The 15403-nt window shown below is 40.3% G+C and overlaps 1 protein-coding gene across 7 annotated transcripts in view; it reads left to right on the top strand.

Moving 5' to 3' along the window:
* The window catches only part of stk32a (serine/threonine kinase 32A), a 65073-nt gene that overhangs the window by 16748 nt on the left and 32922 nt on the right, over window positions 1–15403 (top strand). For 3 of the 7 annotated variants that reach the window (XM_088320494.1, XM_088320495.1, XM_088320496.1), the window contains 4 exons: window positions 971–1157; window positions 2801–3084; window positions 6209–6264; window positions 7819–7970. In XM_088320494.1, the coding sequence (XP_088176620.1) occupies window positions 3033–3084; window positions 6209–6264; window positions 7819–7970 (260 nt within the window). In that variant the 5' untranslated portion in view covers window positions 971–1157; window positions 2801–3032. Of the gene's footprint in view, window positions 1–743; window positions 925–970; window positions 1158–2800; window positions 3085–6208; window positions 6265–7818; window positions 7971–15403 lie in introns of all 7 variants that reach the window. The other 4 variants (XM_088320499.1, XM_088320500.1, XM_088320497.1 and 1 more) reach the window with 3 other exon arrangements.

Raw genomic sequence — 15403 nt, 5'->3', positions numbered from 1 at the left:
GCTTATTGGGGGCTTTAGGGGTTCAGTGTCTTACCCCACTTCGACATGTAACACGGAGGAGCCGGGATTCGAACTGCGAGCTCTTGATCCCAAGACGAGCGCTCTACCACCTGAGCCCGACAACTCATCCACACCAAGGGACAATTTGAACAAGGCAATTAACCTGACATGCATGTTTTTGGAATGTGGGAGACAACCGGAGTGCCCGGAAGAAACCCATGCAAGCATGAGGAGAACATGCAAACTCCACACAGGAGGTTCGATCTCAGAACTGCGCCGCCGTGCTGGCACTATGATTCAATGCATCTAAAATGAGGACTAATGTATGTTGATAAGAACAAAGACATGGTGTTGGGTGGTGAAATAGTTGTTCAGCATAACCACTATACAACATGTTTTCTCCGCGATACACCGGACTGAACCATTTCAAGGGAGTGGAGTATTTCCGATGCACAATTTGGGTTTGTTTTACGTTGTATTACTTTTTATTTCGTGTTTTTCATAATATTTTAGACTATCCTGGCCTTTATCAATGAATAGAGAGTTTTTAAAATGTTATAAGTTTGGGGGGTGCTTGGGTTTAATTTGGGGCTGCTTGATCAAATCCTTTTTCACGGGACTGAAAATGTAATGTCAGTCATACTGGTAATGGGTGCCTAATAAAGTGACTGTTGAGTGTAGAGAAATCCCAGATTACTTATATATTTTGTGTGTCAAAACGGTTTCACGGGCGCACCCCCAAGCTGGTGTAAGTGTCAAAAGCACTCCATTTGAGGGTGCCAATCCACGGTGAGGTTCATTCCCCGTGGGAGCATGAGTAACAGCTGCTTGTTAGCTCGCCCGCGTCACAGCTCCATGGTGAAGAGCAAGCGCGCATGTTGCGTGGATGCGCGCACCTCACACCCGCGCCAGGCAACGTTGGAGGTCAGTCGCTCTTTTTTTGATTTGTTTTATTTTTTATTTTTTCCAGCAAACATCAGACGTTTTCCATAAGACCAGATCTACATACGGGCATTTTCCTCCCTAATTTTTGCAACTCACGTTTTGCCCGGATAGGCAGGTGTGGCGGGGTCTGGACAAGTGAGGCTTTCACGTCTTCATTGTTGTTCGCTTGCAAGGCGAGGGGGGAGATCCTCATAAGCTCCACGAGTTAAGAGGTACGTGATCAGTGCTGCGTCCCGCGTGGCGGGGAAGACTTTCTATTCAGTGCATGCTTCACCCTTCATCATCATCACCATCAGGGTGTCCTCTGCGGGGAGCTCGGCAATGCGGCTCCCTATTAGTTTGGGGAGAAGAATGTCACATTTCGTATGGCTTCTTGTGAGTTATATTGCATGGACAAAATTAAGGGGAAAAAAGATTCCTGCGTGTCACTTTATTGAAATCTTAAAAATTGATGCAAGAGGGTAAAATATAGAACATCCTGCCGGAATCACACATTGAATGACAAAATATATTGCTTAATGCGATGTTATGTTATGTGTTTTCTAAAGCAGCTTCAGTTTAAATAGTTTGATTGTCCCAAGTCCTTATGAATGTGCACATTTATTTAAATTTGGGACGTGTCCTAAATTTCAAGTAAACAAAGTCCACAAAAACAGATGATTGTCCATCAAAAAGAACACTGTCAAGATAAACGATACTATGCGTTTTGTTATATGTTTGTATATAAGATCCTGCCAGATGATTGATGCATAGTTAAAGACGAGGATTATATTTGAAATACTTCTGACTTTAATCGTCTCCTCTTTTCCATGTCGAGACATTAGATTGCAAAAAAAGCAATTCTGAGAAAATTGGGTTGTTTTTTTTTGTTCCAGTGTATATGCTCCTGATAACTTGTCTTTCAGGCAGATGAAATATTTTGATGCCATCTATTCCAGACCAATATGAAACCCAATTCTAGAGAACACTGTAATACTTTCACCTTAAGACCAAAAATGTCCTCTCCCACAAAAAAAAAGATAAATACATTACTAGAAATCTCTAAAATCTAGTTCTGAATGCAAGATGTTACAATAGTTGATGCAGATATTTTTAAGTTTTCAAATTGATGGATACAAACGGCACTGTTATTTTTGTATTTTATATTTACTTGTTTACCAAGGAAAAACAAATTTGTGTTTTTTTTTTGTGTGTGTTTTTTAAACTGACAATTAATACCTTCAATGAAGTTCGTCATGAATTTAAGGGAAAAACATGTTAATTTTAAAATTATAGGTACTTTATATTGGTTAATGAAATCATTCACTGTCCTCGATGATCCAATCTTTACTGTGCTGGAGGCAAATTGGTTAAAATGGTGGCATAGTTTTTAGAACAAATGTTTTGATAGCATGTGCACATTTTAATATGTGATTTGGGCTGCTTAAAAATGGTCTGCAGGCCAAGAGTGTTCCCCTGGCTACAGTTTGAACAACTCGTCGAAGGGTACAGACTGTAGACGGAGAATCTTTAATGTTAGAATTGTACTGCAGTTCTTCCACTGAATCCAGAATTGAACGTCTCTTGTGGATAGAAAAAGATCAAACACACGTTTTATTTGAGTCAGCCTTCAGAATCCTTACGTATCGGCTGCCCCTGGGGCAGTTGCATTTTTCGCCAACCAGTTGGTCTGGATGTGTAAGGATGAAAAAGTCAGTGCTCATTTGGCACTTCAATAAGCACTTCAGTGTTAACACTTGCAGGACAAGTTTGCACAACTGAATAGCAGCTCAGTATATCACTGTGCCGTTTGGGCCCCGCCTCTGGCTCCTCCTCATCCAGTGACAGTGTCATGTTTGTTTTCTCCCTACCAAAGGTTCGACTGTCACCAGAGAGTCACAGCATCAGCCACTTTTCCGCCAGGCCTGACAGACAAGGCAGGACAGCAATACTTGAAGAGCCATGACGCTCAACAGCTTTTTGTAAAGATGGCATGTTGCAGCATCCTGTGCTAAGATTGAGAAGCTCAAGGTACTATGAGCGCCCCTCGCCTTTGGATGCTGAGTTGAGCAACGGGAGCTGAACCAGAGGCTGCCTGACGAGTCGGCATGGGGCTCGGGCAGTCCAGCAAGTCGCCCATCATGGGGGACACCGACGAGGGTGAGTTGCAACTTCCAATAGCGGAGTCAAATTTGTTAAAATGGATTTTTTTCCTGGATTCAAACTAGTTACCTTTGTGAATTGATAAATTCCCAATCCTGTTCACATCACGGGTTTATATTCCTTTGTGTTGTGAGGTAACGGCTACAAGAACTTCTCCAGATCAGGTTATCATGATGAGTTGCAAGAACGTCTTCAATGTTGGTAAATAGATCTAGGTTAAAAAAAAGCGGTGGCTAGGCAATGAGCAGTAAAGATTTCAGCCTCATCATCAAGGGGATTACCTCTTGCATGGCCCCCTTCTCATGGTTTCTTATTTTCCTGATGGTTTTTTTTTAGTTTTTCCATGCCCACATGCGGGTTTCAGATGAGGGATTTTTTGTAATTGTGGCCTGTGCGGTCCTATGAGACGTTTTGTGATTAACGGCTATACAACAAAATGTGATTTGACTTTACAAAAGTCACCTTTTTTTAACTGAGGTGTCCCAATAATTATTCCAGGATCTTCCACAACTCTGTCATTTTAAGAGGTCTCCTAGTCTGCTCACCGAATAACCTTCTTGTGCTTCGGAGAAATAAATGATAAGTACTGAGGTTTTTGCTTAAATAGGTTGACCTAGCATCAGCCAGGTAGGGTAAGCTGCTCAGCCCCGTTGTCTTAAAAGCACTAAACTCATGCATGTTCTTGTAACTTGCGGTAAGTTCTGCAGGATCGCTCTTTCCTTCGAGAATTCCATCGATATTTTGGGTCTCAAATGTCCTGCCTTTCTTGTCCTTGAAGTGAAGTCTTCGACTAATGACTCCTCATTGTTGGCCTCAATGGTCTCATTATCATTCACTGCTCATTGCATAGCCACCACATTTTTTCAGACATAGCTCCATTTACTGAAGTTAAAGGCCTTTAATTAGTGTCAGGGGGGGATAATTATGTGCATAATTCATAATTTGAGGGTGACTGGACTTGCATTAGGTTTCACATGATCATGCATCGCACCTGTCCATCAATCTTAATTTGTTTTGTTGCAAATATTGATTCCATTTCCAATTTCAAACCTTAATGTGACGTCAGAATCCCATCCTGTCAAGTGTTTACGTCACAGATAAACTCATTTAGAGCTGATCTCACAGGCATCAGAGCTGAACTAAGACTGGCGTTTCAGTGCCATTAATTGATCCAAACCAAGGAGTGCGCGTGACGGTGAACTCTGCCAGGACATGTTGATCTCCTTTGAGGATAATATGTGTATCCCATGTGCACCACATCAATTTTCCACATTGGGTAGCCAGGCTACCGCGTTTAAGACGTCTGTTTACTTGCTGATCGGTACTTGTTTGACACATTGGGCTGTAAGCTTTATTTGAAAGGTCAGGGCGACAATATGAGGGTGGACGTTTGCTGGTGGGTCAGTACTGGTATTCAAATTGATAAATAGGTCAAGTTTTGTGCTATATCTCCTTCTGCAAGACCTATCTATTCTTGACGGTGTGGTGAAAATCTACATTAATCTAATTGTATGCAGTAGTAATGTTATGATTACTCTGGAGGTTACATGTAATTTTTTTGTTGTTGTTATTGTTGTTTGTGAGGATGAAAATATATTTTGGACAAAGTACTTATATTCGTAGATGCAGAATTATTTTTTCTTAAAGGGGAGTCAAACCAAATGAATTTTTGTTACCGTGGGCCTACGTTAATCCGAACAGAGCATTATGACTAATATTGTCATTATAGACAATGAATTTAAAATCGCAACGTCCCATTTCATTTTGGACCACTGCTATTTTGGTCCTTGCTGTCCATGCATCAAAGTATCTCCGATAACGACTAGTCACATCTATGCTTCAGAAAACAAATGAACCGTAGTTGGTCCTTACCTGTGGCATGAGCGTCTGTGATATCATAGAATAGAATAGAATAGAATATACCTTTATTGTCATTGTTAGAAAATGGGTTAACATATTGTGACAACGAAATTGGGCATGACACACCAGTTTCACACATTCACAGTGAGGTAAAAAAGCCAAGAAGATAAAGGAACAGAGAAGATAAGGTTATAAAACAAGGAGGATATCATCTCTATGGGACACTCATTGTCAAAATGTCCACCCCTCAAATTTAAATGCAATAATGACCAAAATATCTCAGTGTGGGCAGTTAAGCAACTTATTATTACAACAAATATATTTTAGTGTTGACATAAAGGTATTGATGACTAATTTCAAATTTCTTGGTAAAAGATTGCCTTTTTCTCTTGATCGCCACTTTTTGCATACAGACACATCACTCATGTTTTTTATGATGACCCCAATTTCTCGAGTCGAGGGCGAATAATGAAATATGACGGTGGGGATTACTTTGGCACAAAAGAGGACAAATAACTCGGTGGGGTCCAAACCTAAAGTACCCTTTCTGCAGATCTACAGTGAGATGTCATCATCCCAATATGATACTGACGTATCAGTCAAACTCAAATTGACAAACCGAGCCAGCTCCTCATTTTGAGTATTTGCACACTCGTCTGTCAATGTGTCACTCACCATCCTGTTTAGATTACACCAATTACATGCTTTGTTGCTCCTGTTCCCGCCATTTAACACGGTGTATTAAAGTATTTGTCAGAACGTTACGACTATCGCAAACTTAAATGTTTTATTTGGGGGGGGAAGCCATTAAGAGAAGGATTTTAAACAGGTCAGTGGGAAAATTATCCCGTTTACGCATGTTGTGTCAGAGTAATGTACACTATGTGTGCAATATGAATTATAAATTGACCTCTTATCGATCAATATACTAACTGTCAAATTGAGTAGTTACTGATGATGTTTGTGCATCATTCTAGAGAACAATCAGATGTGTATGTCAAGTGTCCAGCAGTGGTTCAATTCTCTGAGGACACGCAAAAGGGGGAGGAAATCTAATTTCCTCTGTTGTCATGGCAGCCAGAAACAAACAGCCCATCCTGTTTCAAATGACTGTGCTTGTTGCTGGTTAATGGATGGAAGTGATGTGTGTACGTGAGAGTGTGTCAGGCATTGTAGGTCTGAGGGAAACATGTATATAAGTTTAAAAATGAAATACAACAAAACACTTCATTAATTGTAACTGTTTTGGTTTTATTCCTAGTTAATTTTGACCACTTCCAGATCCTCAGAGCTATTGGAAAAGGCAGCTTTGGAAAGGTGAGCCTATGTTTTTGTTTTTGTCTAGTGTTCATTATTATTATTAGTTTTTGCTAATGTATTGGTGGATTGTAATGTTCCCTCAGAAAGGCAGAAAAAATACACTGGTGAATTCAATCCAATATTTTAACTAACATTTCCCATTTATTATGGTCCATATGGGACTTGAGCATACCTGTCAACCTCCATGGCTCCATGCCCTTACAAAATGTTGTATTTTCCCTTACAAAATACAAAATGATCTTAGACCATTTTTTTTCTAAACGTGTTTATTTATGTAGTTTAACATGTTATATTGTACATGTGTTTAGTTATATCATATGTATTGTTAATTAACATTTTGTGGTGAGATACTGAGTTCCTCGACATGAATAAGGTTTATTATAAAAAAAAGTTAAAAAAATGAAGTAGCTTGGACGTTCACTGTAGAAGGAAAAAATACATGCAAATATAATTAAGTAGAATAATACATTTTCTTATTCAAATTATTAATTCATTTTTTGCATTAAATTATTGTTGGTAATATACTGATTAAAGGTATAACCACAAACCTGTCTTTTTTCATTTTCTCATCTTATACTTCCTTTTTTTCTTAACTTCTTTATACAACATAATAATTCGTAATGTAATGCATCACAGCAAGTGAGCCGTTTGAGAGCCGGCTCTCTTTAATGAGTTGAGCCGAAAAAGCCGGTTCTCTAAAAAGAGACGGACTTCCTTTCGCTACATAACTACCACATGAAATCCGTTGCGGCAGATGCATGCGCACAGTAGCATCAAACCGCTCGCTTCGCTTGCAATGGGAAAAAACGACACAGAGTTAGAGGCTACAGCGGCGAACTGGTTGGAGTTGATTGATATGCCGTTTCGTAGTCGGTGTATACCAGATGGTTCCCATAATTGACAAGTTTGCATTTTTACGTACAGATTTTCTTGTACGTCGTACACGTCTTAAAATGTATAATAAACGTACTTTGTACGGCAAAAACGTACAGGTTGACAGGTACGCTTGAGCAACCTCTATGCTGGAACGCAGATATTAATTGAACAATTATCTGACCACAGGCCCCCTGATTGTACAAGCTAATAATAATCCAGGCTGGCTTTTTTAGCACGTGTGATGATTTGGAATAATGTACTCATCAGCTTCAGCTTTCTGTCTAACGGCAGATAAGCGGTCTAATCACTGTACATGGCAGGCCGCTCAATGGGGGGAGTGATGTGATCAGGCTGTAGCTGATGAACTGCGCCAGCTGCTCCACAGAGGCTTCTTTCAATAATGTAATCATAAGCTTATTGACGCTTGTGGCGCAGACACATGTCTAGGCTGAAGGTATAGTCTTCCTGTCAAAATGACACTAAGCACCCCGACGTCGAGTTTTGTTCGTGGCTGTCTGTTCCAGGATTTATTTTTGCATAAAGAACCTGGAAGACGGCTGTACAAAATAATTTATAAAACATCATGAATAGGAATATTGTAAAAGTTGGAATTCCTTAGTGGTGGTATGTAGCAGATGAGTAAGCTCCATTGAGAGTGTATTCCATCCTTGTCAGGTTTGCATCGTGCAGAAGAAAGACACAAAGAAGATGTACGCCATGAAGTACATGAACAAGTTGAAATGTGTGGAGCGCAACGAAGTGAGGAACGTCCTGAAAGAGCTGCAGATCATGCAGAACCTGGAGCACCCTTTCCTGGTCAATATCTGGTAAAGCCACACATTTCCAAACAAATGATTTTTGGTCATCTGTCAATAATAGAATGGGAAGACCGAGTAATTGGACCTTTGGGATTCAACATTTATCCATTCTGAGGATTGCAAAGTGAAATTGCCGTAAAGCGGGGAATGGAAATCTATGATAATGCATTCTGAATTCCTGGGCCCCCAGATAAGAACTTTAAAATAACAAAAGTATATAGTGAGTATGTGTAATATACATGTATACTGTATTATTAGAGTACCGGTACATTAGATAGATAGATAGATAGATAGATAGATAGATAGATAGATAGATAGATAGATAGATAGATAGATAGATAGATAGATAGATAGATAGATTATAGATATATATACTTGTAAAGGATGTTAAGTATTATGTTAGGTTGTTATGTGACATGAGCGCGTACAGTCAGCGGGTGGATGCAGAAGGGGGCAGGGGACAGCAACTGCGGATTGAAATTTAAACTGATTTTTAAACTCAAAAGATTTCCTTGCTATAACTGTCTCCTTATTTATAATAATAGTCCCTATCAACGATTGGTTATGCCCATGCAACTTAGCGAAGATAGCCATTCGTGTGCCTTCTTTATATTACTTGACAATCGCAAGCTTCATTTCCATGGTTATCATCAGTTCTTCTTACTTTAGCATCACTGCAAGCCATGGGACTAATAGCGATAAAATACTGTAAAACCAGAGTACTTTATAGTCGACTCGTAAGAAATTACAAAGGACATGACATTCTGCACTGAATACAGAGAAAAGCATTTTGTGTATACTATACTACTAATAGCATATCTACATTTTCATGATGCTGTGAGACAAACCAATAGCAGACCATGAATTTAAATGTTGTTGACCAGTAGTGGACAGGCATCATAGAGACATAACCCGTCATATGTATGGAAGCTAGAATTTGATATGTTTTTAGAAATTCAAAACAATGTTGTTTTTTATAATGGGTAAAATGACGTAAAGATGGGCCCAAAAGACATCCTATTCCACACAAAAGTGAGAACATCAAAAGCTGGGGGTCGCTGTATCCCGGGGTCAAAGGCAGTGGACAACCCACATTTTCGTCATTGATTTCTACTTCTCCGCAAAACCACAACAACCTTAGAAATGCTTCTCAAGGCTTTGTCAAAGTGCCACTCTCCATCAGCACAATAAAATCCGTACAAAAGGGAAAACAACCCATCAAAAGGCCGAGGTGCGTGAGTCATCATCATTCGCCCTTTTCAAAAAACGGAGTTTGTTCGCTCATCCACGGCATCAATGTTTTTGCATCCTATTTTTCCCAGTTGATTTTGGGGAATTTAAGGACTCCTCATGAGTCATGAACAACTTTTAAACCGCTCGATCATCATTGCTCTAAATCATATAGTGACTGCTCTTCCCTCTGAGATTCGATCTGAAACCTCAGTAGAACTGTTTAATGATCATGGAAATATTGATATGCCTTTGGCTGATTTACTTCCCACCATGTCTTTCTTTTCATGTAGTTCAGATTCCCGTGCGCTTCAAAAAGACTCTGTAAATAACATACAATACTATATTTTTGTACTGTATTTATTAGCCATGTGTCTTAAATCGATCTGCAACTTCAGTGGAACTGTTTAAAACTAGGCTCAAAACATACTTCTATTCTCTAGCTTATGAATGACCTCTATTTCATGTTGACAATATCTGTGTATTGTTTGTTATTGAAACATCCGTTGCAACCTGGTCCTTCTGGAAGGGGGATTACCTCATGTGCGGTCCATTCTCAAGGTTTCTTCATTTTCCTGATGCTGAGTTTTTGGGATTTTCCTTGTCCTCATGTAGGTTTTAGATCAGGGGATGGTGTAATAACACTCTGTAGTCTGCAATAGTCTGTGGTCTGTGCAGCTGTTTGAGACTTCTTGTTATTAAGGGGTATATAAATTAACATGACTTGACTTGACTTGTCTTGAAAAATAATCAGACTGTGTAAGAATGACCATCTAGTAACCTTGATTCGTTGCAGTGTTTTTATATTAGTGGCGGGCCGTGCATTTCACACCTCGGCCTTCAGTGGTGCCACATCCGAATCAATCCAACCCTCAACAACTGTTTTATGGGGCTAAAAACCATCAAAAAAAGTCCACTAAAATTGCATTATTATTTAGGAACATAGCAATATTTTACTCACCCGTAATCCTATTTATTTGTACACAAAATCCATCTTGCTTTCTTCATTCATTAGTTGGCAGGTGCTAATGCAAATCTGGGTTTCTCTCAGCGTCGAGAGAAAGAAGTTCCTCATAGTTTCTTTTGTTTTTGGAACCAGTTCTTTCATTGTATCCTTGAAATGAAGTTCCAGCATGTCTCGGTTGTGACATGACTTCTAGCTTTGGAATTGTCCGACCTTTCTGAAAAGTTGTCTTTAAAATGACTTTGATAGTAAATCTGTGATTTCTTGCCCTCATTCAGCCATCATGGGTTGACAAAATCGCTATTAAAGCCACTCAAGATTACCACAATTTAGAATTGTTTAATAATAATTCATGGAAAAAAATAATAACCATCACGATTCAGGTATTTAAGGGCCAGAAGAGAAGGCCTTGCTGACCCTGATGGCCTACCACTGTGAGGATTACATTTTTGGACTTCTCCAGTGCCTTCAATACCATACAGCCTCTGCTACTGAGTAGGAAACTGACAGAGATGGGAGTTAGCTCACACCTTGTAGAATGGATTACTGACTACCTGACAGGCAGACCCCAGTATGTGAAAGGGGGGCTGTACATCGGACACTGTGGTTAGCAGCACAGGATCTCCGCAGGGGACCGTGCTCTCTCCGTTCCTATTCACTCTGTATACATCGGACTTTAAGTACAACTCTGAGTCCTGCCATGTGCAAAAGTTTGCCGACGACACTGCGATCGTGGGATGTATCAGAAATGGGCAGGAGGAGGAGTATAGGAAATTGATTCAGGACTTTGTCCGATGGAGCGACGCAAACCACCTGCACCTGAACACCACCAAGACCAGGGAGATGGTGGTGGACTTCAGGAGAACCAGAACTCACCCGGTTCCTGTAACCATCAATGGAGAATGTGTAGAATTTGTCCAGACGTACAAATACCTGGGTGTGCAGCTGGACAACAAACTGGACTGGACTGCCAACACAGAAGCTCTATGTAGGAAAGGGCAAAGCCGACTTTACTTCTTTAGAAGGCTGGCCTCCTTCATAATCTGCAAAAAGCTCCTGAAAATATTCTATGAGACAGTTGTGGCAAGCGCCCTCTTCTATGCGACAGCGTGTTGGGGAGGCAGCGTCAAGAAGAAGGATGCCTCTCGTCTCAATAAACTGTCTAGGAAAGCGAGCTCTGTTGTGGGCAAAGAGCTGGACAGCCTAACAACAGTAGCTGAGAGACAGGCACTGGAAAAGCTGCGGTCAATCAAGGACAATCCATCGCATCCACTACACAGCATTATCTCCAGACAGAAGAGCAGTTTCAGCGACAGACTGCTGTCACTGTCTTGTACTACGGACAGACTGAAGAGATCTTTTCTTCCTCATGCCATGAGGCTCTTTAACTCTACCCGGCAGAGTAAAAGCCCACATTAAACCACACCACCTACATTGCATATTACCAAATTTTATTGCAATATGTATTCTGTGTAGCACTATTTAGATATTCTATATAACACGCTACAGTGGGCATTTGCACGTCACACTGGGTATTTGTATATTGTATTCTTTTTGCTTTATTATTGTATTGTTCTCAGCGCAGGGATGCTGCTGGAAATGTGAATTTCCCTGCGGGGATGAATAAAGTATCTATCTATCTATCTATCTATCTATCTATCTATCTATCTATCTATCTATCTATCTATCTATCTATCTATCTATCTATCTATCTATCTATCTATACTAAATACTACCTATTTGTTATCTATTTATTGCTGCTTCGGATGGGTTCATTATACGCACATAGAGCTCTAGCCTCACTACATATCTTGTAAAAATACTGCGCTCTTTAGGCAGAAAAATAACTTTGGTAAAGAAAAAAAACATCTTACAGCCATAAACAAGTCATGAGAGAGGGATCGCAAAAAGGGAATTGGAAAGGACAGCTGAGTATGAAGTAGGCTCCAGACGCGGGCAATCTACTGACTTATCAGACAAACAATGACAGGGCATGCTTTCTGGCATGCTGTGTCGGACGGGTAGGGGAGGGGGATTCTGGAAACAAATGCTTTTGGCAGTCCCCTTGCTTTCCTCTGGAGATGTGCTTTGGTCAGCGGCTCACCCACTCTCTCGCTTGTGTTGAGCTGCCTCACGTTTGTCCAGAGTTTACCGCTCAAGGTTAAATAAAAACTGCAGATTAACTGCAGGCGGACAACTGGACCGCCACGGCCAGCCACGAGTAGGAAAACCGATTTGCTATGCTGTAAATGTGAAAGATAATCCTTTGTTTTCTCCATTTGTCAACCACGTGTGGCTTATTGTTAGACTAGGAAGTAAACGGTTACGTCCTTTTCAGGCTAAATTTTAAATTTGATGTTCCTTAAAGATATGTGATTTTATATCAGGCCCAATAACATGGTTTCCAAATGGCTCGAAATCAGATCTCCAGAACAGAATATCTATTTTCTTTTTGAGGGATGAACCCCAAAATTGTAGGCCCACAGGCTACAGTCCAGATAGCATACGTTTTCTATTTATTTCGGACTCTTTTCTTGGAAGCTAGCTAACTAGAATAGAAGAAAGCCAAAATACAATACAACTTTATTTATATCTGTACATTCAAGGAAACTGTGGGGGTCAGATGCATCGACATTTCGTTCTGTATACACGTGTACTAGAATGACAATAAAGTAGATCTGAATCTGATTCTGAAAAAGAATAGAAATAAATTCAACATGGCTGTCATGATGATTGATTAACTTCACCTGTGCCGGCTCGTTTGGCGCCAGCCGCTACGGGGTTCCTGATTGGTTCCCCGTCCTACTTAAGCTTAGTCCTTTCACTCACCTGTTGTTAGTCCGTCAGCGAACCTTTGTTTCTACAATGCAAGCACTTTGACACTGACTCCCGTCGGTCCAGCTTCTTGCACCTGTTTTCCACCTGTTCGTTCCTGATATCCCCATTTGTCTCCGGCTAAGACCTGATTTTTGACCCCGACCACGTTTTGCTCTCCCCTTCCGGCTTACGACCCGTTTTTGATCCCGACCATGTTTTGCTCTACTGTCCCGGCTATCGACCTGTTTTTTCAGTCTTCCACACCACGATCTTCCGCTCCAGCAGATCCACTTCCGCATTCAGAACAGGTTCCGATTCTGTGAGCGGCTTGCTTCCTGCGTCTAGCGAACACCGGATAGCAGGCGCTGCCTTTCCTCTTTATCTCAATGAACTTGTGGTTAACGTTACGCATCTGGGTCCTAATTCCGTTCTGGTCGTGACAATGGCAAAGTATCTGTATGAATGTTATTGCACCTGTTTTCCTTGCACTATTGTTACGACGGACTACTCTTTTTCATTCACAAATTTGCACTATTATTATGACTTGGGCCAGTCTCAAAGCACTACATTGTCAATGTTTTTTCTGCCTTGATAGTATTTACCTTTTTTTGTCTTTAAAGTATTACATGCTCACCACGTAGTGCCATGTCTAATCTCGTTGCATACACTGTTTACTATGCTGTGATGAATGACAATAAAAACAATTCAATTAATATGATTCAATTCAAACACAAAACGTACTAAACCGTTGTAGAAGAGCCAAAATACTGGAATTAATGTGCAAAAACATGTTGTTTATTTACAATTAGTGATAAGAATTTAGAACTCAGCTCTTTAGCGTGAACCTGTATGATCTTGCTACCACTTTCGTGTTCACACAAAAAACATTAAGTACAGAGTATTCATGTACTTTTTTAAGTTACATTTAAAAGTGAACATACTGAATCAGTTCCTTTATTACTCACTCATGTACTGGAGAAATATCCAATTGAGCCGGTATTGTTCCCGTCTATTTTGTCCTGTTTAATTTCAATATCCAGTTTGTTCCCGTCCAGTTTGTCCTGTTTAATTTTGATATCTAGTTTTGATATCAATGCTGTCTGTCCCGTCCTGTCCGGTATCGACCCCATCTTTCCGATATCCGCGCGTGCAATTGGTATCGATCGCGTCGGCCTCTGGCTTCCTGTCATTTCACGCCAGACTGCTGCCTTCCGTCTTCCGCCCAACGATCACCGAATCACTTGCGTTTTGTTTAACGTGCATGACTGCCCCATTTCCCGTAAAATAAAAGCTTGTGTGAGAAACGTCACGCATTTGGGTTCTCCTCCTGTTCCTGACAGTTTATCGGTTCCAAATAACACGACTCGGATATTGAAATAACTGATTGAAACATCCATACTTCTAAAGAATTTCCCCATTTAAATAACAGCAGAAAAATGAAATTTAATATGTTCCCTGCGATAACGTGGCAAAGTGACTTTGTTGGTATGTGTTTAATCGCCGTGTACTTCGATCCAAATATCTTGACTATTTTGGCATATGTTGTTGCCATACCAGTTATTTTGGACACTCCCTGTAAAATAACCTCAATGCATATAACAAGTCATTTAACAATTGCTACAGGACTCAACCGTACAATGAAACATGAAAGCGTAAATCGCTTCAGGGGGATGCTGTTTTGTTCCAGTGAGTTTTTTTAACCGTTTCACAGAGAGACGCTCTTTGTCATCTTCTATTCACTTCCATATCCCTCAGAGAGCACCAAATGGACATTCCTTATGAAAGCAATGATGCACGACAGAAGCGTTTGCTCTAGGCTTGCACATTATTTCAAGAGTACGGTATTACAAATTATACAACGCACCGACCACTCATTAGACTTCGATTTTAATAAAGCTACCCAAACTGTGGTCCTACTTAGTATACATGTATAATTTCCTTTCATTTTTGGATAGCTTTCTAGATATACGCTCACATAGACTGCTGTTAACGATTATGAGTCAACAATCGGTGTTGGTAGACTGCGCAGTTTGACACCAAGGAGTCAATATGTTAGTTGGAGTGAACAGTCAGCTGCCTTCCTTCAGATACATGGGTAGTTTGTAAGTATGTGTATGTGTGCATGATGTGATCATCTGTACATAAGAGGAAATATTCAGACAATATCGTTTGACATCTTAGATCAGGGGTTGGGAAAGGAACAAGGCAATTTTCATGAGTCCATCCAGAAAAAAATTATGGCAAAAGTAATGTTATCTGTGATTTTTCAATTTTAGTGTATGCCACCTTGTGAGGTACTTGTTCTATCCAGAACATATAGGGCAATGTTTCAACTACAGTTTACACTCATGGTGTTACACCAACAGACCCTGTTTTGGCTCTACGTCTTTAAGAATCCTTTGCATGAACACTCATTAAACAATCAATGTTT

This window comes from Urocampus carinirostris, chromosome 17 (genome assembly GCF_059441175.1).
Source record: "Urocampus carinirostris isolate Australia breed hairy pipefish chromosome 17, RoL_Ucar_1.0, whole genome shotgun sequence".
Taxonomy (NCBI): Eukaryota; Metazoa; Chordata; class Actinopteri; order Syngnathiformes; family Syngnathidae; genus Urocampus; species Urocampus carinirostris.
Note: the sequence above shows the minus strand (reverse complement) of the source record. Positions and strands in the feature narration are given on the sequence as shown.